At 40.7% G+C, this 25,161-nt stretch overlaps 1 protein-coding gene across 1 annotated transcript in view; it reads left to right on the top strand.

The window, feature by feature from the left end:
- The window catches only part of LOC119793556 (protein-glutamine gamma-glutamyltransferase 6-like), a 35,718-nt gene extending 11,760 nt beyond the window's left edge, over positions 1-23,958 (top strand). The window contains exons 4-15 of the mRNA XM_038300762.1: positions 2,348-2,466; positions 2,552-2,680; positions 7,717-7,894; positions 10,145-10,280; positions 10,513-10,622; positions 11,427-11,542; positions 11,673-11,799; positions 14,422-14,606; positions 19,377-19,551; positions 19,626-19,789; positions 20,088-20,221; positions 23,482-23,958. Of these exons, the coding sequence (XP_038156690.1) occupies positions 2,348-2,466; positions 2,552-2,680; positions 7,717-7,894; positions 10,145-10,280; positions 10,513-10,622; positions 11,427-11,542; positions 11,673-11,799; positions 14,422-14,606; positions 19,377-19,551; positions 19,626-19,789; positions 20,088-20,221; positions 23,482-23,629 (1,721 nt within the window). The 3' untranslated portion in view covers positions 23,630-23,958. The remainder of the gene's footprint in view (positions 1-2,347; positions 2,467-2,551; positions 2,681-7,716; positions 7,895-10,144; positions 10,281-10,512; positions 10,623-11,426; positions 11,543-11,672; positions 11,800-14,421; positions 14,607-19,376; positions 19,552-19,625; positions 19,790-20,087; positions 20,222-23,481) is intronic.
- Positions 23,959-25,161: the final 1,203 nt, after the last annotated feature.

Genomic DNA, 25,161 nt, shown 5'->3' with positions numbered 1-25,161 from the left:
GGATGAAGAGAGCACATCCAGTTAGTCACAGTCAGAGAAACAGGACTACACTGAAAAACAGGCCGAGCTCCAACATCTAGAAACAAAGGTGTTGATGGCAGCAGCACAGCTGATATTTTTTCTCTAGAATGGAGTCACAGCCAAACAGGAACAGAAGAGGCGAAGCTAGCATAATGTTAGAGATTCAGTTCAGTTTATTTATAAAGCGCCAACTCACAACACGTCATCTCAAGGCACTTTACGGTTCACCAGATCACACAGTCAAGATTGAACCAACAGATTCTGCAGAGTGGGAGAATAGAGATAGAATGAAGCAGAATGATGAAAAAGGGGTCCCTATGTCCTCCAGCAGTCTAAGCCTATAGCAGCAGAACTATAGAGATAGCTCAGGATAACCTGAGCCACTCTAACTAGAAGCTTTATCAAAAAGGAAAGTTTTAAGCCTAGCCTTAAAAGTAGACAGGGTGTCTGCCTCACGGACTAAAACTGGTAGTTGGTTCCACAGGAGAGGAGCCTGAGAACTAAATGATCTGCCTCCCATTCTACTTTTAGAAATTCTAGGAACCACTAGTAAACCTGCAGATTAAGAGCAAAGTGCTCTGTTAGGAACATCAGGAACAATCAGATCTCTGAAATCAGATGGAGCTTGGCCATTTAAGGCTTTATATGGGAGAAGGAGGATTTTAAATTCTATTCTGGATTTCAGGTTTCATTTAGATCGCTCCAATAACTCTGCTGCAAATCGGTCATGACCTTTTTTCATTTCTATACCAAATCATTATTATTTGATGATTAAATATGAGCAGCATGAAGGCAAGTGACTTGTGAAAATCAAGCAGTGGAGAAAAAAAAACACTTACCGTATTTTCACGACTATAAGGCGCACTTAAAAGTCTTTTTTCCCCCTCAAAATGTGCGGTGCGCCCTATGGTGCGGTGCGCCCTATGTGTGTTGTAACTGCGACTTTTGAGACCACCTCATTGAGGAGATGATGAAAGAGTGGCTGAATGTAAGGAGACCAGCTGTTTTTTTTCCACTCATCACCATTAATATGTAACTCCATGCGTGCCCATCTCACAGCTGATGTGAAAAACATGGGGAAACAAATTAACCCTGTGCTCGCTGTTCAACCGCTCGACATCGGTGTGAACCGGACCCAGCAGGTGCAGCAGAAGCAGCGAGGAATAACGTGTCTGCTGGCTCTGTTCTTCAAGCTTTTGCAAAAGCAGGCATTATTTCTGAGGAGCCGCGCTGCACGGAAAGTGACTCTGACAGCGCAGAAGGGGAAACTGGCATGTCTGATTTAGCGCAGCTGTTTAATTCAGAAACAGAAAATGAGGACTTTGAGGGGTTTGATTAATACTTTGTAATAAATACATGAATAAAGCACAATCATACTCAGTTTTGCTCCCGCTCTATTTTTCTACCTGAAAACTTAATTCAACAGCTGCCTGTGGGCCGCGCGGCGCATCAGGACTCACCTCCGCAGGTGTTTTTTCATCTAAATAATCTAAATCTTTTTAAGTGAGAAAGCCCACCGGAAAATTTAATCATTGCAGTCAGTTCATCCAGATTATTATCCTGCCTATGTTTTAAGTTAATTTATGCGTCAATAAACGAAGAAGAAGGGGAAACTGGCATGTCGGATTTAGCGCAGCTGTTTAATTCAGAAACAGAGGATGAGGACTTTGAGGGGTTTGATTAATACTCTGTAATAAATACTTGAATAAAGCACAATCATACTCAGTTTTGCTCCCGCTCTATTTTTCTACCTGAAAACTTAATTCAACAGCTGCCTGTGGGCCGCGGCGCATCGGGACTCACCTCCGCAGGTGTTTTTTCATCTAAATAATCTAAATCTTTTTAAGTGAGAAAGCCCACCTGAAAATTTAATCATTGCAGTCAGTTCATCCAGATTATTATCCTGCCTATGTTTTAAGTTAATTTATGCGTCAATAAACTGTATCAGAGGAGTAATCACAGCCCTGTGTCATCAGCGATGTGTCTCTCACGGCAGGTTCTCAGGTTTTAATAATACTTTGTAATAAATACACCTTGCAGCTTTATTTGCTGTGATCAGTGGGAATAAAGTAGTTTTAACATGTTTTTAAGTGGGAAAATCCACCTGAGAGGACATGTACCTGTATATAAAAAACGCGCCCTATAGTCCGGTGCGCCTTATGTGTGTGTTAAATACAGAAATGGGACACATAACTGAGAGTGCGCCTTTTAGTCCGGTGCGCCTTATGGTCGTGAAAATACGGTATGTGATATCCTTTAAATCTGTTTTGGTTCCAGCCAGTTTCCTCTTTATGATGTTCCTGTGATTCTTTGGGGTTTCCTGCAGCTGACTGGGTTTTTATGCATGATGATAAGGAGAGAAACGAGTATGTGATGAATGAACAAGGCATCATCTACAAAGGTGTTGATAATTACATATCTCCGATGCACTGGGACTATGGACAGGTAGGACCCGTCTGAATGCATCAGTTAGATCCAGCATGAAACGCTTAGAGGTCAACTAGTCGTTTGTCTCTCCCTTATTATCCAGTTTGAAGAAAATATGGTGAAGATTTGCATGAAGATTCTGGACTGCAGCATCAAATACAAGCGTGATCCAGCTGCCGACGTTTCGGCCCGCTGCAACCCCATCTACGTCAGTCGGATTATCACGTCCATGGTGGGCTGACCTCTGTGTTCCTTAAACTTTAATGATGATGCCGCGTTGCTCCTCGTTACGGAACAGATTTCAATCCCTTTAAAACATTAGTTCTTCGATCTTATTTTCACCTGTCTGAATGGTTCTGTTATAACCGAAACTAATCACCTTGAAAACAGGTTTCACCTTTCTCATCTTCTCAATTCCACCTCAACGGTTTGCATACATTGTTCTTATACTGACACCCAGTGGTTGCTGAACACGACAGATTTATTAGAAAGCTTTTCTCACTCTCTAACTGTGGGTTGGAACATGTGGGGAAACATTTTGCCATGTTGGAAGAAAAAATACTAAACAGAAAAGACCCTAAATTAGCAGAGTCAAATTCAACAGAGCTCAAACATTGAGAAAAGCAACATGATCTTGGAGCTGATCTGGGTCAATAATAATCTGGGTTATTAATATTCTGGTTTATTAATAAACTGGGTTATTGATAACCTGGGTTATTAATAATCTGGGTTGGAAATCATCTGGGTTAGTAATCACCTAGTTTAGTATAATCTGGGCTAATAATAAAAAGGGTAATTCATAATCTGGGTTAATAATAATCTAAATTAGCTTATACTGGTTTAGTAATCAACTGGGTTAGTATAATCAGTATTAATAATAATCTGGGTTAGTAATCATCTGGGTTAATAATAATCTGGGTCAGTATAATCTAGGTTAGTAATCATCTGAGTTAGTGTAATCTGGGTTATTAATAAAATGGGTTATTCATAATCTGCATCAATAATAATCTGGGTTAGTAATCAGCTGGGTTAGTATAATCTGGGTTAATAATAAAAAGTGTAATTCATAATCTGGGTTAATAATCATCTAAATTAGTACTTATTTCTTAATACTTAATACTTATTTCACCTCCTGCTTCTGATCCTTCGGTGTTTGTCCCCTGCTCTGCTGTGTTTGACATGTTTGAACCTGTGACCCTGCCTTTTGTGCAGGAGATTGTGGGTCACTTGAAGCCTTCAGGGTCTCCAGATGATACTGTCCCACCCCGATTTTTTAAGGAGGTCTTTCCCACTATCGGGCCATCGTGTCTCACAATTATTAATAGCAGTCTGTCCTCTGGAGTAGTCCCTTTAAATCTTAAACATGCAGTCGTGCAGCCTTTATTAAAAAAACCTGGGCTGGATCCTACTGTTCTGTCGAATTTTAGGCCTATCTCTAAGTTGCCTTTCTTCTCAAAAATCTTAGAGAAGATTGTTTATTCTCAGCTCGTGGACTTTTTAAATGAACAAAATGTTCTTGAGATTTTCCAATCTAGTTTTAAAACATTGCACAGCACAGAATCAGCGCTTTTAAGAGTTTTTAATGACATCTTTTTAGCTACTGACTCTGGACACTGTGTTGTCCTTGTACTTTTAGATTTGACTGCAGCATTTGATACAGTGGACCATGAAATCCTGATTGCTCGTTTGGAACAGTGGGTGGGCATCAGGGGCTTAGCACTGGAATGGTTCATGTCCTACCTGTCACATCGGACTTTCTGTGTCAGCCTTGATGACTCTGTGTCCTCCACTGCTCCTCTCTCATGTGGGGTCCCACAGGGCTCCGTGCTTGGCCCTCTTTTATTTTCTCTCTATCTACTCCCACTTGGCTCCATTCTCAGGAAACATGGCATTTCCTTTCACTGTTATGCTGATGACAGCCAGATTTATGTCCCCCTCAAAAAGGCTGATTCCTACTCTGTTGAACCACTGTTAAGGTGTTTACATGACCTTAAAGCTTGGATGTCTTTAAATTTTCTGAATTTTAATGAAGAAAAGACAGAAGTCATGGTCTTTGGTGGCACATCTGTGACCCCCTCCCTAGTTGATCTCGGTTCTCTATCGCAATACAGTAAACCAACTGTAAGAAACCTCGGGGTAAAAGTGGACTCAGACCTTAAATTTGACAGCCAGATAAAAGCTGTAATGAAATCTAGCTTTTTCCAGCTAAGGCAGCTGGCAAAGATCAAACCAGTCCTTCAGAGACAGCACTTTGAGACAGTAATCCACGCCTTTGTGACCACTCGGCTGGATTACTGTAATGCACTTTATGTGGGGATTGCTGGGTCCTCAATTGCTCGTCTTCAACTTGTTCAAAATGCTGCTGCACGTCTTTTAACTGGCACACGCAAGTACGAGCACATTTCACCTGTTTTAGCTTCACTCCACTGGCTGCCCATCCATTTTAGGATTAATTTTAAAATTCTTTTATTTACTTTTAAAGCCTTGAATGGCCTTGCCCCAATTTACCTCTCTGAGCTTCTGCACCCCTACACTCCCAGCCGATCTCTCAGGTCAGCTGATCAGCTGCTCCTGACAGTGCCTAAAGCAAGGCTTAAGCTCAGAGGGGATCGAGCGTTTTCTGTTGCAGCTCCAAAACTCTGGAATGCATTGCCGCTGCACATTAGACAGGCCACCTCTCTGTCTCATTTTAAAACTCTTCTTAAAACCCACCTCTTTTCTTTGGCTTTTAACACCATGTAGAGTGTTGATTTTATGTACACATGTTGATTTTATGTATACACATGCATTTTTTTATCCTGTGCGGGCAGTGCTTTTATTTTATTTTATTTTATTACTTTTATTTATTTTAGTTATTTTATCTTTTTGTGCAGCACTTTGGAAACCTTGTGTTTATTTAAACCGTGCTATATAAATAAAGTGGATTGGATTGAAATTAGTTTATACTGGTTTAGTAATTAACTGGGTTAGTATAATCAGTATTAATATTAATCTGGGTTAGTTATCATCTGGGTTAATAATAATCTGGGTTATTAATAATCTGAGTTTGTGTAATCTGGGTTATTAATAAAATGGGTTATTCATAATCTGCATCAATAATAATCTAGGTTAGTATAATCTGGGTTAGTAATCAGCTGGGTTAGTATAATCTGGGTTAATAATAAAAAGGGTAATTCATAATCTGGGTTAATAATAATCTGGGTTATTAATAATCTGGGTTAGTATAATCTGGGTTAGTAATCATCTGAGTTAGTGTAATCTGGGCTATTAATAAAATGGGTTATCCATAATCTGCATCAATATTAATCTAGGTTAGTATAATCTGGGTTAGTAATCAGCTGGGTTAGTATAATCTGGGTTAATAATAAAAAGGGTAATTCATAATCTGCATCAATAATAATCTAGGTTAGTATAAACTGGGTTAGTATAATCTGGGTTAATAATAAAAAGGGTAATTCATAATTTGGGCTATTAATAATCTAAATTAGTTTATACTGGTTTAGTAATCAACTGGGTTAGTATAATCAGTATTAATAATAATCTGGGTTATTCATAATCTGCATCAATAATAATCTGGGTTATTAATAATCTGGGTCAGTATAATCTAGGTTAGTAATCATCTGAGTTAGTGTAATGTGGGTTATTAATAAAATGGGTTATTCATAATCTGCATCAATAATAATCTAGGTTAGGATAATCTGGGTTAGTAATCAGCTGAGTTAGTATAATCTGGGTTAATAATAAAAAGGGTAATTAATAATTTGGGTTATTAATAATCTGAATTAGTTTATACTGGTTTAGTAATTAACTGGGTTAGTATAATCAGTATTAATATTAATCTGGGTTAGTTATCATCTGGGTTAATAATAATCTGGGTTATTAATAATCTGAGTTAGTGTAATCTGGGTTATTAATAAAATGGGTTATTCATAATCTGCATCAATAATAATCTAGGTTAGCATAATCTGGGTTAGTAATCAGCTGGGTTAGTATAATCTGTGTTAATAATAAAAAGGGTAATTCATAATCTGGGTTAATAATAATCTGGGCTAGTAATCATCTGGGTTAATAATAATCTGGGTTATTAATAATCTGGGTTAGTATAATCTGGGTTAGTAATCATCTGAGTTAGTGTAATCTGGGCTATTAATAAAATGGGTTATTCATAATCTGCATCAATAATAATCTGGGTTATTAATAATCTGGGTCAGTATAATCTAGGTTAGTAATCATCTGAGTTAGTGTAATCTGGGTTATTAATAAAATGGGTTATTCATAATCTGCATCAATAATAATCTAGGTTAGCATAATCTGGGTTAGTAATCAGCTGGGTTAGTATAATCTGTGTTAATAATAAAAAGGGTAATTCATAATCTGGGTTAATAATAATCTGGGCTAGTAATCATCTGGGTTAATAATAATCTGGGTTATTAATAATCTGGGTTAGTATAATCTGGGTTAGTAATCATCTGAGTTAGTGTAATCTGGGCTATTAATAAAATGGGTTATTCATAATCTGCATCAATAATAATCTGGGTTATTAATAATCTGGGTCAGTATAATCTAGGTTAGTAATCATCTGAGTTAGTGTAATGTGGGTTATTAATAAAATGGGTTATTCATAATCTGCATCAATAATAATCTAGGTTAGGATAATCTGGGTTAGTAATCAGCTGAGTTAGTATAATCTGGGTTAATAATAAAAAGGGTAATTCATAATTTGGGTTATTAATAATCTGAATTAGTTTATACTGGTTTAGTAATTAACTAGGTTAGTATAATCAGTAGTATGTAGGTTAGTAATAATAATCTGGGTTAGCATAATCTGGGTTAGTATAATCTGGGTTAGTAATCATCTGAGTTAGTGTAATCTGGGCTATTAATAAAATGGGTTATTCATAATCTGCATCAATAATAATCTGGGTTATTAATAATCTGGGTCAGTACAATCTAGGTTAGTAATCATCTGAGTTAGTGTAATGTGGGTTATTAATAAAATGGGTTATTCATAATCTGCATCAATAATAATCTAGGTTAGGATAATCTGGGTTAGTAATCAGCTGGGTTAGTATAATCTGGGATAATAAAAATATGGCTTAATAATAAAATAGGTCATTAATAATCTGGGTTAATAATTGTCTGGGTGAGTATAGTCTGGTAATCTGGGTAAATAAGTTTGCTTACTAGTAAACTGTTTTTGTTTGGGTCAAAATGACTTTTTCTCTGTGCCTTGGTACAATAAAAAAATAAATAAATGTGTTTCCTCAGATTAACAGTGCAAATGATGGTGGCATCCTGAAGGGAAACTGGGGAAATGATTTCAGAGGGGGGGTCTCCCCTACTCACTGGAGCAGCAGCTACGTCATTCTTCACAAGTGGTTCAACTCAATCTACTGCTCTGTGAAGTATGGCCAGTGTTGGGTGTTTGCTGGTGTCATGTGTTCAGGTAAGATCCTGGACTTTAGAGATACTCAGAACTTCACAGAACTCTTTAGACCAAAGGTCTTCAACACCGGGGTCATAACCCCTGAAAGGTCTTAGGGGTGGCATAAGGTTGTTAAAAACATTTTTCTACAAAAAAAAAAGTCATTTAAAACTGTGGAAATAATCTAAAAGTGAAAAGAAAATATTTAGAAACTGCTTTTACTTTGTGAATTGTTTTTTTCAGTTTCAGAATGGGGAGGGTTTAGATGATACGGGGTTTGGGATGATGACTGACAGATGAGATGAGCAAAGCGAAATGGCGGGTGAGTTGGAGATAATCAGCTCCAGGCCTGGAATGTATCACAGACCTCAGCTGTCTGTCATCGTTCCACGCCACATGACATCTAAGCCCCGCCCCCATGCCGAGGATGCAGCATTTTAAAACAAGAAACTATGAAAACTGACACTTTAAACTTTAATCTAAAAAAGGTTTAAAATGCTTATATTTATTTTAACATATTTTTTTCAGTTTAATTTCCTTTCATTTCTTTTTTTTTTTTTGGTGAGTTTTAAAAATGCTATTTATTTAACATTTTTGTTTACATAGAAGGACTATGAAGAATTTTATGGCCCCAATTTAGCTTCATATTGAATTTATTTTTAGATTAAATCACAAACAATTAGGAACATCTGCAATAACTTAGATGTGTTTAATTTACAAAGGTACCACATGTTTGCATTAAGATTTGATAACTGCACACCTGCATGTTTAAGGTGGAAATTAAACTGCTCAAAACAGCTTAAGGTTTTGTCTTCAGCATCTTAGTACCTTCTAGTGGAATTATCCAGCAAGACGCTTATCTCACATCGCACCGCTTAGGTCATACAATGGAGTGGTTATGATGCTGATGTGTGTAGCAACACTTCCAAAGTTTGACAGGAAGTGGCCACAAGTTGGAATTCTAGGTCTGAATGAAACATTTGGCCTCACATGGAAACTGGTTAAGTGATCGTCTCATTAGCTGCTTGTTTTATCGGACAGCGACACAGTGGAGCTAGCTAAGAGTTAGCTTTTCTAAGATATAATTTAAAGATCAGAGCTTCTATGTTCACAGAAATGTCAAAGTGAGTCATTCTGACAAAAAAAAGATAGTGGTGAAGAGGAAGAAGGGCTAAAAGTAACCCTAAGAAACATTAATTTAGAGATCACATTATTTATGAAGGTATTTTAAATGGTATTTGTAATAAGTGTGACACGTAGAGCAGGGTTAAACAATTTAAAATCATTGGGGTCCAAATAAACTCATCAACCAGTAAAGGTCCAGAGACATTTTTTTTATTAGAATCTGTTACTTTATGCAGAATTTAACACTGAAATAGAGGTTTTTATGCATCCATGTTATACATAGAATTTTTAAATAATAAAAAAAAAGAAAAAGAAAATCTAAAGTGTTTTTTAAAGTTGAGAACAACATTTGTTCATTTCGGTATATAAACAATCTCTGATTCACATATTTTATAAACTGATCGTTTGTTATTTTCTTACTTTTTCCTGTCTTAATGTTGGCAGTGGGCTTTAGGCTGCCCTGCAAGGCTTTAAACCTGGGTTTAACCGGAGACTAAGCCATTCTCAAGCACATATCAAGGAGCTCATTTTGAGCCTGGATCCAGATTTATTGTTGATTCTGTTCATGGTGGAGAATCCTGCTTCACAGCAGCAGGTTGAGCCAAACATCCTCTAAATGTGCAGGGTCATCTTTGAGCACGCCATTTCACTTTTCTTTCACCAGTTCACCGCAGTTCTTCCAGCAGTCCACACTTTCTCTGCTCTCTTTTTCTCATGGTCTTCTCCTTCTTTCCCATCGCCCGGCTTGCCACAGGTTTGCCTGCTGTGTCTAAAAGTAGCAGCAGCAGCAACCCAGACTGACATCTCATTGGCTCATTTGGATCACATGTAGCCTGATGCCAAACGATCCGTAGGGCTTTACCGTATTAACAGGAGAAGTGGTGCAGGTGAATTTAGAAACTGTTGTCGGACAACATGCGGTCATTTATAAATGTTTTAAATCAGGTTTGGTCCGGTTTATCCATCAGGTGGGTCCGGATTCGGACCACAGTCCGCTAATCTGAAGACCTCTGCTGTAGAGTAACTAAACATTTAAATAATGTGTTTATACGGTTAAATCCTTCTACCCTCAGAAAGATGCTTCAAAGATTCATTTTAAATATTTACCTGTGGAACGATGGTAACGATGCTGTGTACTGGTTCCAGTGATGCGTCTGCTGGGCATTCCCTGCCGCGTCGTCACCAACTTCCAGTCGGCTCATGACACCAACAAGAACCTGACCATCGACACCTACTTTGCCGACTACGGAGTCCGTGAGAAAGAGACCAAAGACAGCGTCTGGTGAGAAGTTGGAGACATGTAGAGCTTGTAACCTTATTTTCCTCTTCTTCCTGCTTTACCATCCTCATGGTCTCTGGATTAGGGTCAAAGGAATGGATGATGATCTAAAAGTTCACATTATAACTATACTGTTATCCTGCAACAAGTTGCAGCAGTTTGCTTCTGTCTTTTCATTTTGTTCTCGAGCGTTTATTGTTTTTCATCACTCATTAAATGTGATTGTTTTTTTAAGGAATTATCACGTCTGGGTGGAGGGCTGGATGAAGCGACCCGATTTGGCCAAAGATGGGAGATATGATGGCTGGCAGGCTTTGGATCCAACTCCACAGGAGAAGAGTGATGGTACAGTGACACTTTGATATTTTGAGTTTGATTGCTTGACTTTATGCTGGCTTTGATTTTGTACTTTGGCCCCATGACATCTGCAAAACATTTGGTTAATATAGTTTCCTTACGGGACTTTAAAGTTGAAAGAGTGGTGCCTTTCAAAATGATTTTTTCTTTTATTTAAAACGCCTTATGTTGCTTTTGAACGTCCCTGCATGCAGACATCCTTCTTTATCTGCCCGCACTGCTGTTGATCATCTCAGTTCTTCCTCTCATCACTTTTCAGCCTCATGTTAACAGTTCTGCTGCATCTCTTGCTCTGAATATGTCAGTACTTTTTCAGAAATGTTGCTGCATCTGATTAGAGACGCTCAGCCTCTCTGCCTCCGCAATGACTTTCATAGCAGACATGATGTGACTTCGACTCTGTTTGGCTTGAAGTCAGATGGAGACTGAGGGCTGGACTGAGGAGCACAGATGGAGATTTCAGAAAATAAACCAACAAGGGTCCCAAATAGCTTACGGTTAAACTGAGCTGTCACGTTACAGGCCTGGTACCATAAAATTGATAGAGCAGCTGCTGTGTTTAGCTCTTAGCTTAGCCATCTCTGTGTGGACGCTTGGTGTTGATGTTTTCCTGAAATGACATCATGAGGGGAGATTTTAGAACAGAATTTTAGGCACACATCAGCTAAGAGGTGGAGCAAGGCAGCCCTGAGCCATGACCCTCATACACGCCTCAGGGCACACATGACTGTTAGAAAAGTTTCTAAAGTAAATTTTGCGTCATATGGAAGCTTTAATCTCGCTGTCCTGCAGGTATGTTCTGCTGTGGCCCAGCTCCGGTGTCGGCGATCCTGAACGGAGACATCCATCTCAAATACGATGTTCCATTTCTCTTCGCTTCAGTGAACGCCGACTGCATCACCTGGCTGGTCAGTGGGATCCATAGAAAAATCAGTTATTCCTGCAGAGTAATAAACCATTTGGAAGGATTAGTATCATCGGAATGTTTGCATTAGTGAAATATCTTTGCCTCCTTTTCATTTTGTTATTTCTGGTCAGATCAAGCGGGATGGATCCAAGCAGAGCATTTATTCAGAGAAAAACAGAATCGGGCAGAACATCTCCACCAAGGGTGTGGGCACCACCAAGAGGATGAACATCACAGACAGCTACAAACACAGAGAAGGTGGGGTTAGCTGACCTGCTGCACAACAAATAGAAGATTCCTTCTGCAAGCCTCTCTTTTCTTGAAAGAACTATTGCTATCCACCATTAAAGCTCCTGTAGTTCAGGCAGAGGGTTATCCATCAGTTCTACCAACATTTCAAGGTGTTTCCAAACCAGAAAGGTTTACTGATTCTCCTTAAGTCTCATTTAAAACTCATCTACAGGCAAATAGAGGATGAAATAAAGCCTTTAGAATGATGTGGGTATTCCTTTGGTATTAGTTGTTTTCTTCTGGCAGCTGCTGCTCTCTGAAACAGGAGGCTCAGTAGACCTAATTAAACTCATTTCAATTCAGTTCAGTTTATTTAAATAGCTCCAACTCATGGCACATGTCATCTGAAGGCACTTTACAGTAGATCATCCATTCAAATTGATTGAAAGTTTTCTACCTAAGGAAAACCACTTTATTGCATTGACTAATTGACTCTTCAGCAATCCCTCACACTAAGCATGCTTGTAGCAACAGTGGAGAGGAAAAACTCAATTTTAACAGGAAGAAACCTCCAGCAGAACCAGGCTCAGTGTGAGCGGCCATCTGCTGAGGCCCACTGGGGTTCAAGGAGGCAGAAACATGTATGGAAAAAGAAGCAGAAATATGAAAGGCAACTGTCAACCAGCTCCCCACGGACCACTTCTGACAGTCAGAGAAACAGGACTACACTGAAAAACAGGCTAAGCTCCAACATCTATAAACAAAGATGCTGATGGCAGCAGCACAGCTGATATTTCTCACCAGGATGGAGTCACAGCCAAACAGGAACAGACCAGATGAAGCTACTATGAGAAAAAGCAGAGAGAGCAGAATGTTAGAGATTGAACTAACAGATTCTGCAGAATGGGAATATAGAGAAAAAATGTAGCAGAATTATGAAAAGGGCTCCCTGTGTCCTCCAGCAGTCTAAGCCTATAGCAGCATAACTATAGAGATAGCTCAGGATAACCTGAGCCACTCTAACTAGAAGCTTTATCAAAGCTTCCTTAAAACTAAAACTAGTTGGTTCCACAGGCGAGGAGCCTTTAAAGGAATAGTACACCCAAAACATGATTAGCCTTCATTTTCTACTCACCCCCATGCTGAACAACACTCTGGAGTACTTTTTTGATATCTCAAATGCATCTGGAGATCTGGGAGGCTTCTTGCTGTCTGCTGACATTCAAATAATGGAGGTCTATGGCGCCCGAGGCAGAAAGGTCCATAAAAGTCCACAAAAAACGTGTCAATATTCCTCCATACTGCTCGTCCAATGTATTCCAAGTGTCCTGAGTGGGTAGCGTCCAAAATTTACTCGAAACAAAGTCATTTAGAATGTTTTTAGAGCATAAACAGTAGTGTATAGGATTTCCTGAAAGCGTGTTCAGGACGCTACGGAAGCCGGCAGACCAAACCAGATGAAAGTGCGCATTCAGCGTCTGCTCTGCCGATAATGCAAGCGTAGAAGAAGAAATGTGCCGTTTACCTGTGCAAAGAAAGAAACAACGAAAGAAAAATGTCTGAGGACTTCAGTGTTGAGGAAGAGCATGAGTTCTTTGCCGAGCTGAATGCGCACTTTCATCTGGTTTGGTCTGCCGCGGTTTCCGTAGACTCGTGAACGTGCTTTCAGGAAATCCTATACACTACTGTTTATGCTCTAAAAACATTCTAAATGACTTCGTTTCGTGTAAATTCTGGACGCTACCCACTCAGGACACTTGGAATACATTGGACGAGCAGTATGGAGGAATATTGACACGTTTTTTGTAGACTTTTATGGACCTCTCTGCTTCGGGCGCCATAGACCTCCATTATTTGAATGTCAGCAGACAGCAAGAAGCCTCCCAGATCTCCAGATGCATTTGAGATATCAAAAAAGTACTGCAGAGTGTTGTTCAGCATGGGGGTGAGTAGAAAATGAAGGCTAATCATGTTTTGGGTGTACTATTCCTTTAACTCTCATTTACTAGTTTACTGTTATTAATTCAATGAAAAATTATGTCTCTAGATATAAACACCACTGCAGGTTATCAGCAGATCACGGCAAGAGAGTTAAAAAAAAACAAGTAAAGTAAATTAATATAACGCAAATTCTGCTTATTTTTTATCTACATATTTCCTGCTTCATTATGAAAGCTGTCTGGTTTGGGGCAGGTAAAACATCCAGTCTCTGTTCATCCATTTGTGCATTGTATGAACCCTGAATGCTAAATCAGTGAGAACAGCCGTTAGGGAGAGCAGAGCTGCTGTGTGATACGACTGAACGTGATCATTTAGAATTTGTTGGGGAAAAAAAGTTCAGTTTGATCAGAGAACGACATTTTGCCAAGGAGAGCCTTTGTTTTTAGAACCTGGAATCCTGTTTGCACTTTCTGTGTGATCTGCTTTGTAAAGTCAATATCTGAATGGAAAAATGTGTGTTTACAGGACAGCTCCGTATTTGATCTGCATAGAAGCTAATAAAAATGGATTTCAATAGTTACTTTAAGGGTTCAGTGAGTTACTACATCAGAGACTAACGTGTAACTTTCCACCTCTGTGAGCGACTCTGCAGGAAGGCCCATTTTTCTGGTACAGTTTTACTGATGAAATGAATTATCATCGTCACAGGAACAATACAGGAGAGAAGCGTCTTCCAGTTTGCCCTGGAGAGAGTGGCGAACGAAGAAGGAGGAGAAATCTGCATCCTCCCTGAGAAAAATGTTGAAAATTGGACGCCAGACATGAACAACGGATCTCCTGAGCCGATATGCAGTCCAACCCCCCCGCCAAAGCTGCTCATTCGATTTGAAGAGGTAAGTCCACAGCTGGACACAGAAATGTACCATCTTGGTTCTTTAGATCCACTTTTTTTGTGTAAATGTATTTTAAATTGTTGTGGATTCAACGTTGTAAAATATGAATAAAAAGGTCTCTGATGGTTTTTGCTGTTGGTCGGCAAAGATCTTTAACTGGACGATGATCTCCACACAGCTTAGGATTTTTTTTTTTTATGCAATTGGAGGTTCAGCTGCTGCTCTGGCTGAATGATGCCAAAAATAATTTTTAGTTTTAAATGTTCTAAAAAACCCTGGAATGTGGAAAATGGATGCTAGGTTTTGAAAATGTTTAGTTTGACACTAAAACAAAAACGCAACTCATAGAGCGCTAAAACAGTTGGTCCATGTCCAAACGGGGGTTATGAACCAGCAGGGTTCAGGAGGATCCGTTCTGCATCATTAATCTATGCTTTGACATAATGGAGATCTTGGAGAAGAACCTGATCCTGTGAAATATTGTGCCTGCAGAAATCAGTTCAGTCTGAAGGTTTAAGAAACTGGATAACTCCCTTTAAAACTGAATCTCCTGAACTTCTCCTTTGTTGGCTTTTATTAAAGCTACCAGTTTAATTCCCTCCTGCCAACACGCCGTCTTAGGACACTTTATAGAAACAGTTCAACAAGATGGTACACGTGCCCACCTGCTCCTGCTCTGCTCTGTCTGCCAGCCGGTTGTCAGGTCTGCTAATGCTACTGCTAACAATGATCTGGCTCCGATAGCTGGAATGGACCAAATGTAAGGCAGAGCCTGCGGGATGATTGAAGGAATAGTACACCCAAAACATGATTAGCCTTCATTTTCTACTCACCCCCTGAAAGCGCGTTCACGGCGCTACGGAAACCGCGGCAGACCAACCCAGACGAAAGTGCGCATTCAGCTCAGCAAAGAACTCATGCTCTTCCTCAACACTGAAGTCCTCAGACATTTTTCTTTCGTTGTTTCTTTCTTTGCACAGGTAAACAGCACATTTCTTCTTCTACGCTTGCATTATCGGCAGAGCAGACGCTGAATGCGCACTTCCGTGTGGTTTGGTCTGCCGCGGTTTCCGTAGACTCGTGAACGCGCTTTCAGGAAATCCTATACACTACTGTTTATGCTCTAAAAACATTCTAAATGACTTCGTTTCGAGTAAATTCTGGACGCTACCCACTCAGGACACTTGGAATACATTGGACGAGCAGTATGGAGGAATATTGACACGTTTTTTGTGGACTTTTATGGACCTTTCTGTCTCGGGCGCCATAGACCTCCATTATTTGAATGTCAGCAGACAGCAAGAAGCCTCCCAGATCTCCAGATGCATTTGAGATATCAAAAAAGTACTCCAGAGTGTTGTTCAGCATGGGGGTGAGTAGAAAATGAAGGCTAATCATGTTTTGGGTGTACTACTCCTTTAAGGACTGGGCGGAACTAGGCAGGTGAGTGAAAAGAGCAATTAGGGCCAGCTATCAGAGCAGAGCATGATACTGGCTAAACAGGCGGGGTCTTCTGATCCCCTGTGTGGGTTGGGGTTGCAATGACAGTGGGAAGGAATCAACTCTATCTCTGACTTAGGTTTTTTAAAGCTGAAACCTGAGTCAACCCTTTCTGTTTAAGGTTTTTTTCTTCGTTTTCTGTTTAATGTTGGTTTGCTAACCAAACCACTCGTTTAACGTCACAGTTCAGAAGAGAGTCAGCAACTCCCGTGTTCCTTCTGAGCTTCTCTTCTTCCTCCAGTTGGCTTTTAAGTCCGACCCATGCTTTCCATCATTTTTCTTTTTTGTCTTTAATATGAGAGATCTAATGTGGAGAAGAAGCCGTGTCTCAACTCCAGCTATTAGGATCTGGAACCACCTGAGCTCCAAATCACCTGACTTCAGCTGACTATTTCTATTGGTCTAGAATCCTTTAGTTTGGATGTTGGCATGGTAACCAGGAGTAAATATTTATTCATTTTGGACCCTAAAGTATTTGCTAAAATAGTTGTTGATATATTTTTCTTCAGTAAAGTTAATACTTTTATTCTGCACCACTGTAGACATTCTGCAAATGGATTCGATTTGATAAAATAATAATTTTGATGGAAAAGACAGCTTTTCCATCAAAATGATTATTTTATCAAAACTAATTGTTGGCCTGTCAGAATAGGCAAGGTGTTCTGTTCCACTGTAAAGGGGTTTGGGTTGCAATGATAGAGGGAATTGAATTGAAATTGAATTGAAAGCATTTATTGTCATTGTACACAATACAATGAGATTTGGAGAGCAGCTCCGTAAAAGAGCATACATAAATAACACATACATACATATACAATACATTAGTGCAAGTCTAGGTTGAGTATGGTAACAGCTTTAGGAAAGAAGCTATCCCTGAGTCTGTTTGTTCTGATCCGTATTGACCTGAAGCGCCTGCCTGGGGGCAACAGGTTGAAGAGATGGAAACCTGGGTGGGTGGTATCCCTCAGGATGTTTCTGGCCCTACTGCGACAACGAGAGTGGTATATGGCAGTCAAAGAGGGCAGAGGGCAGCCGATGATTTTTTGTGCAGCGTTTGTCACCCTCTGCAGTCGCCTCCTGTCGGCCTCCGTGCAGCTGAAGTGCCACACTGTTACAGCGTAGGTCAACAGGCTCTCAATGGTGGAGTGGTAGAAGGTCACCAGCAGCTGAGTTTTTAGTTGTTCCTTCCTGAGCACCCTCAGGAAGTGTAGCCGCTGCTGGGCCTTCTTGACCAGAGCTGTGGTGTTGGCCGACCAGGAGAGGTCTGCAGAGATGTGGATGGCGAGGAATTTGAAGGACTCCACTCGCTCCACACATCCACCGTTGATGTACAGGGGGGCAGGGGCGGCTTTCTTCCGTCTGAAGTCCAGGATGAGTTCCTTAGTCTTGTTGATGTTTAGTGCCAGGTTGTTTGATGCACACCACTCACCAAGTTTCAGGACCTCATCCCTGTAGGCCGCCTCGTTTCCCCCTGTAATCAGCCCCACCACCGTTGTGTCATCAGTGAACTTGGTGATGATGTTCTCTGGCTGGGCGGAAATGCAGTCGGATGTGTAGAGGGAGTAGAGTAGTGGGCCCAGCACGCAGCCCTGTGGAGAGCCAGTGTTGAGAGTGCGGGAAGAAGAGAGGTGAGGACCCAGTTTAACCAGCTGGGGTCGGTTGATCAAGACTCAATTGCTGCATTGTAGGTTTTTGGAATCTGACATCCGAGTCCACCCCCACTGTTTAGGTTGTTTTTTCTTTTCTTAACATAGTTGGCTTCCTTCACACCCCTCTCAAACCACCTGTCTTCTTTGTCCAAAATGTGAACATTCTGGTCCTCAAAAGAACGTCCTTTGTCCATAAGGTGTAGATGGACCGCAGAGTCTTGTCCAGAGGAGGTCGTTCTGTATTGGGCTATGCATCTGTGGAGAGGTTGTTTGCTTTCTCCAATATATTCTATTACAGGGGAACAGAAGATCCCGCCTATTAAGCCAGGCCAACAATTCCCTTTAATTACCCTCTTTCAGAGACATAGACAGGTATGGGGCATTGCAGGCTAACAAAGAAGCAAAACGACCCCCATTCAAAAGGCGTGGACTTGTTCGTCCTTTTCAATTTGCATGTTTTCTAAACAAAAACAAGGCTTAGTTGGGCTTCTGTATAAAACCTAAAACTACGTTATTCCTGACAATTGAACTGAAAAAGCTTCCTGGATGGGAAGCGAAAAGTATTTCAAATTGGAGAAACAAAGTCCACTGGTATGTTTTTTAACTTTTCTTTTTGGAAAAAGAAAATTGTAAATGCTCCCATTCCTTAAAGGAAAATTCCGGTTTTTAACACTTTTAGCCCCTTTTCTGTAGTGTCCAGGATCAAATCGAATGATCGACACCAAAATTTTGACGATTGCTCCTGTCTCGGCTATTTGGCTCATGCAGAATCCCCCCCTGGCTGCTTCAGAATGGCTTTCATAGTGCATGTCAGATAATGTCCTTAAAACAACCTTAAACGTTCTTTTTTTAAAATATGCTACTCACCGGGTCGTCAGCGCTGTTCAATGACGTTCCAAAAAAAGTTTCGTGAAGAAAAACCGTTCCTGTCTTGTTTTATTTAGCATTTTGTAAATCCCAGAACTATTTTTTCCGATACATCACAACCGCTTATAAACTTCCGCTTCCCGTTCGAATCTGAAGCGTTGCACACTCCAGACCACTAGTTGGCGACGGTATCCTCTACCGTCAAACTCAAAGTCCAATATGTCCTCCTCAAGAATCCACCTTTCGTATTCCATTTTCAGAGTTTTTTAAAGTGTTTAACAGAGACGTTAGCACCTCGACGTCGGAGTACACAGAGTGAAGCAGAAACACTTGGGCCTTGCGAAAAAACTACAACTAAGCGTAAACAGGCCCCGTTTCCGTTTCCGGTGGCGGAGGGATATTGACTATTCCAACAGAACTCAATGGGATTTACAAAATGCTAAATAAAACACTACAGGAAAGTTTTTTCTTTACGAAACTTGTTTTTGAACGTCATTGAACAGCGTTGACGACTCGGTGAGTAGCATATTTAAAAAAAAGAACGTTTAAGGTTGTTTTAAGGACATTATCGGACATGCACTATGCAAGCCATTCTGAAGCAGCCAGGGGGGGATTCTGCATGAGCCAAATAGCCAAGACAGGACCAATCGTCAAAATTTTGGTGTCGATCATTCGATTTCATCCTGGACACTACAGAAAAGGGGCTAAAAGTGTTAAAAACCGGAATTTTCCTTTAAATGTTGTCCTGCCAAAGGTGTCCAAGCCAGTGGACGGTGAAGATGTGAGTCTGAGGCTGGTTCTAAGCAGTGACAGCACTGTGGTCAGGATGCTGTCCATCAGCATCAGTGTTCAGGCCATGAGGTACACCGGCCGGCCAGCAGGAAACATCCTCACTCAGGCCACGGAGCAGAAGCTGCTGCCTGGGAAAGGTAAGGCGTTTATTGGAGGAAACTCTGAGGCGTTTCCTGTGCTTTCCTGACTCTTTTCTCTCTGGATCCTCCAGAACTGACTGTCCCTATCCTGATCCCATACGTGGCTTATCACAAATTCATGATCGGATGTGAGAGCCTTTACATTTCAGCCATGATCACCGACCATCAGAAGAAAAATCATACTTTCCTGGCAGAGAACCGCGTTGTGCTGATGAAACCCCCCATCTCCATTACAGTAAGTATAGAAATACTTTGAATAGTTCGAAGGCTAATAGGAAAAAAATATTATTGATCCAGAGGAACTCAGTTGTTACACTTTATCGTAATCTTCTGTTCAGCTATTTCTGCTTCAAATTATGGAAAGGTCTACTTTTAATACTTCCTATATACATCGATATAGAAGCAGGAAGCAGCACTAAGTTTTGTTAAAGTTGTATTGATTTTGTTTATTAATGTTCATAAAACAAAATCCTGTTCCAAGTTGCACTCTTCCTCTTTCCCTTTCTGACGGCATGAATCCATGGTGTGTTCAGGTCTTTGGTGAAGGCAGACTGATGAAGGAGATGATCGCTGAAGTGATCTTCATGAATCCTGTCAATGAGATTCTCAGAAACTGCAGTCTGACTCTGTCTGGAAGTGGCCTGCTTAATGGGGAGATTGTTACTGGGTGAGTGGTTCATCCTGTCGTTCTCTGCTGCCATGTCTGCAGCTCATCGTACTGCTGAGTCTGAAGGTTGACTTGACCCAACCAAACTTCCCCCAGAGGGGTTTCCTAATTTTAGAAAGAAAAAAGGGACGCCCTAGCACCCCTACGGAAGCCAAGAGCGGTCGTTTCCCTCCGATACTTTTTCACGAGTTAATTTTCTCATTATCTAAAGGTAACGAAAGCAGTTTTCTCATGATAACAAGATGAATGGTGTGTGTTAAAACTGATTAAATCCTTATATACCACAACAGCAGGAGAGTGTCATGATCGGTTCACTAAGTTAAACCCACATGCAGAACACTAACGGAGACGGAGGAAAAGTTTAACGATGTTTATTTGAAGAGGTTTCACTGTAAAAACAACAACTCAAAATTGTTCACCTTACTAAGATTTTTGCATTCACTGACAAAAAAATTGCCAGTTGGAACTTGAACTGTCTGTTGTGAGCCAGTTGAACTCACTTCCATAAGTTTCTGATGAAAAGTTCATCTTATTCTATAAATGAAGTTGAGTTTACTTTGAAGTTGTAGTTGACACCCAGTCCGAGCGAGGTCAACTTATCTGCGCATGCTCATTTCAAATTTGTCATGGCAACCGGCTGCTACGGGGTTTCCATGGATTTTCCCAGGAGCTCCCTTCTATAGTTTGCATCTGCCATCTGGTCACTCTGCTGGTGGTAACTTTCCCTGAGGACTCATCCAAGAGAAGACTAAGGCACTGGTTTCCTGTCATCTCTGGCAATATTGCATTATTTGTAAGGTTTTAACAGGAGTTGAAAAGTAAAAAAAAATATATGCTGAAACCTGATTTGCTTTAAGCATAAGATTACTTGTTTACATTGTGGAATTGTAAACCTGTTTTTTGCCAAAGTGGTTCAAATAAACGTTCGATTCCTGGCCCGGGGTCTTTCTGCATGGAGTTTGCATGTTCTCCCTGAGCATGCGTGGGTTCTCTCCGGGTACTCCAGCTTCCTCCTACAGTCCAAAAACATGACTGTTGGTGGATGGATGGATGGTTTACTGTCAGTGGATGATTTAATGGGGGGGGGATTTAAACTCAAAAATGTAAGTTATTACAGGGGATGGTAATCTGAATTTAAAATAATAAGTTTTTACAGACTTGAAAGTTCCAGTAACTTGAATTTAAAAAACTTAGTTGGCAGAACTTAATAAGTGTAGTTCTACAAGACTTAATAAATTAAGTTGATGCCTTCAACTCAAAAATTCTGTGCAGCCGGTTGCCTTGAAATTTGAGTTGAACTAACTTTTTCGTTTTTACAGTGTGTACACAGAGTAAATAATACTGGTTCAGGTGCCGGTCCGGGACAGGTCTCACAGTTTCTGAAGGAGATGAGAGTTTGGTTAGCCAGGGACTAAAATGGCTGAACTGGTGAGTTGAACCTTGAAGAGGTTCAGATAGATCCTTGAGAGGGGGAACCGGTTGGGTCCAGAGACGGAGGGGCCAACAGAGAGTTCAGCAGCAGCAGCGTCTAGCTTCTAGCTAGGGATTGACGGATCAGAGTTGTTAGCTCTTCCCAGAGAGCTGATTAGAGTCCAGGCTGAGATCTTCAGGTTTGGCTTACTTGGGCAGGCAGGCAATCTTCCAGGTTAAGCTCCTCCAGAGCTTCAGACTTCAGTCGGCTCTTTCTATAAGCAAAGAAGACAAAAACAGGTTAGATGATGAGTCTCTCTCAAGAGTCAACTAGTGATCACAAAGATAATCAGAGGCTCAGGTTCGCTAACCAAACTTGGTCAACACTGCGGGGTTGAAGGAAGGTCTGACTGCTGCTTAAGTAGTGTGGTCTTCTGATGAGCTGATGACTCCCAGGTGTGCAGAGAGCTCCAGCTCAGGAATCCCACAGCGCTCTCTGCTGGCGACAGGTGGCAGATCTCCAGATCCCAACAGAGAGGACTTATAAGTATAAGTCATGGCAGCCGATGTGTAATTCTGTAAATAATCCTGTGTTTAACTTTTAGGTAATGAGACGACTTTGTTGGTTTGATGATTTGCCTCTACTTCTGATAATAAGCAGTTAGACCTATGTAAATGCTCGTCAACAGCTCGATATATTTGACGATTTATCTCATCCCCACCAACGTTGAGCAGCCAGGGATTTTTCTCTTTCCCTTCACATTAGGAACTTTGCATCGTTCCCCTTAGAGGAAGAGTTGTAGTGTCAATTCAATTCAGTTTATTTCTATAGAGCCGGTTCACAACACGTCATCTCAGGGCACTTTACTGTTCAACCAGATCATCCAGTCAAATTGATTCAAATTCAATTTTCTATCTAAGGAAAATCAGTTGATTGCATCAAGTCATTGACTTGAAGGCAATCCCTCACACTAAGCATGCATGTGGTTATAGTGGAGAGGAAAAACTCCCTTTTAACAGGAAGAAACCTCCAACAGAACCAGGCTCAGTGTGAACGGCCATCTGCTGAGGCCCACTGGGGTTCAAGGAGACAGAAGCAGAGATACAGAAATAAGCAGAGATACAAAAGGAACTTGTCACCCAGCTCCACAGGCGGCCCCGTCCAGGAAACACACAGCCAGGCAGATGAGCTCCGAACCAGCTCCCATGTCAGAGGATGAAGAGAGCACATCCAGTTAGTCACAGTCAGAGAAACAGGACTACACTGAAAAACAGGCCAAGCTCAAACATCCAAAAACAAAAGTGTTGATGGCAGCAGCACAGCTGATATTTCTCTGTGTCTGTATGATGAATCCTGGAGACGGAGGGCAGTACGCTGACTGTGACAGACACAGTAACAGCAACACGGAGCTAAGCAGGTCCACCATTTAACAGCCAACTAAAGGGTGGTTCTGTATTTTATGGGACTGTTTCAACCCTGAGCCAAACAATCCAGAAGATAGCAGTCATGGAAAAAAATTATTAAGTTACCAGGTATCCTTAAATTTCTTTTGTCATGTTCAGGTAATAAACCTTTGAAACAAAAACGTTGAAATTAATCAAGAATGAAACCAGAATAATGGTGTAATGTTAATTCAACAAAAAGTCCTGCAAGAAATTGCAGGACTTTTTTAATGATTAAATGTGACCAAATAGTTAAGAAAAACAGCAACTCCTTTTCCTTGATCACTGATTTTGGTTGTTTCAATAGTTTTTCCCCCTCAAATTCACACGTCTGAGAAAATTAAATGAGTCTGAATTTGTTGTTTTAGCAGCAAACCTAAAAAAAACTTTCCTTTTGTTCCTCACAGACTTCCAGATCTGCCGCCACACAACCGAGTCCGTGTGAAGCTTGGTTTCATTCCCTACAGGATCGGGGAGAGGACTCTTCTGGTCGACTTTGACTGCGCTTCTTTCAGAGACATCAAGAAAAGCTGCACAGTCACCATCAGACCTTAAACTTATCTTATATTCTGCATTTGTTCCTTTAAAGAAACATAGTTGATGCATGAATGAATACTCTTGCAGTTGCTAAAGATGTGAAGCATTTTGCTTAAATGGAGTCATATAGTTAATCAGTTTTCTATAAAAGTCTGATAAACTGCCAACATGCTGCCTACATAAAGGGAGCCTGTCGTACATGTAAGAACTGTGAAATATAGTCTGCTTTTCAACTAGACCTTGTGTTTGATCTAGTTTGATTCACCAACAGCCTGTTACATAACTCGTCATGTTACATCAATTAAATCTATGTCAGTTGTTTACACCTTAATTTCTTTAGTTATGATCTCCTTGTTTCCCATATTTTTATCTCTGCAGGATCATAAAGTATTTTCAGCCTGTTACAGTTAGCATTTTGTATGAAAAGCTTTGCTTTTATCCAAAAAAATGATGTGCAGTAAAAAAAACTCAATCATTCACAAGTGTTGCGTGTTTTTTTTTTACATGGGAATGATAAATGTCTGCTGTAGAGTAAAGAGTAAAAGCAATCAATGTTATTTTGCTGATAACAGCTCAGGTCTGCAGATCACTAATTTGTTTGCTTCTTCGTCACCAGCAGAGGTGGGAAAAGGACTCAATTATTTGACTAGCTTTACCTTACCATTTATTTTTACTCAAGTAAAACTAATTCAATTCAGTTATATTTGAGCTATAGCTCAAACTCATATCATGTTCACATCAAGGCACTTTACAGAGACAATTCAACCAGATCATCCAGTCAAATTGGTTCAGTTTTCTATCCAAGGAAAACCAGCTGATTTGCATCAACTTATTGACTCTTCAGCAAGCCCTCACACCAACCATGCTTGTAGCGACAGTGGAGAGGAAAAACTCCCTTTTAATTCAATTCACTTCAGTTTATTTATATAGCGCCAAATTCACAACACATGTCATCTGAAGGCACTTTACAGTTCAACCAGATCATACAGTCAAGTTTTCTATCTAAGGAAAACCAGTTGATTGCATTGACTCATTGACTCAAATACAATCCCTCACACTAAGCATGCTTGTAGCGACAGTGGAGAGAAAAAACTCCCTTTTAACAGGAAGAAACCTCCAGCAGAACCAGGCTCAGTGTGAGCGGCCATCTGCTGAGGCTGACTGGGGTTCAAGGAGACAGAAGCAGAGACACAAAAAGCAGCTGTAAAAGGCGGCCCCGTCCAGAAAACACACAACCAGGCAGACGAGCTCCAAGGCAGCTCCCATGCCAGAGGACGAAGAGGGCACATCCACTCAGTCATGGTCAGAGAAACAGGACCACACTGGAAAACAGGCCGATCTCCAACATCTATAAACAAGGGTGTTGATGGCAGCAGCACAGCTGATGTTTCCTTCCAGGATGACGTCACAGCCAAACAGGAACAGACGAGGCAAAGCTACTCTGAGGAAAAGCAGAGAGAGCAGAAGGTTAGGTTCCTCAAGCAGTGCCAAAGGGGTTCCAGTGGGCCTTTTGGGGTCCTCTGCGATACAGAGCACCCACCACTGGGTGG

This window comes from Cyprinodon tularosa, unplaced genomic scaffold (assembly GCF_016077235.1).
Source record: "Cyprinodon tularosa strain WSP-4 unplaced genomic scaffold, ASM1607723v1 ctg455, whole genome shotgun sequence".
NCBI classification, from domain to species: Eukaryota; Metazoa; Chordata; class Actinopteri; order Cyprinodontiformes; family Cyprinodontidae; genus Cyprinodon; species Cyprinodon tularosa.
The sequence above is the reverse complement of the archived record's forward strand: the minus strand, read 5'-3'. Positions and strand labels throughout refer to the sequence as shown.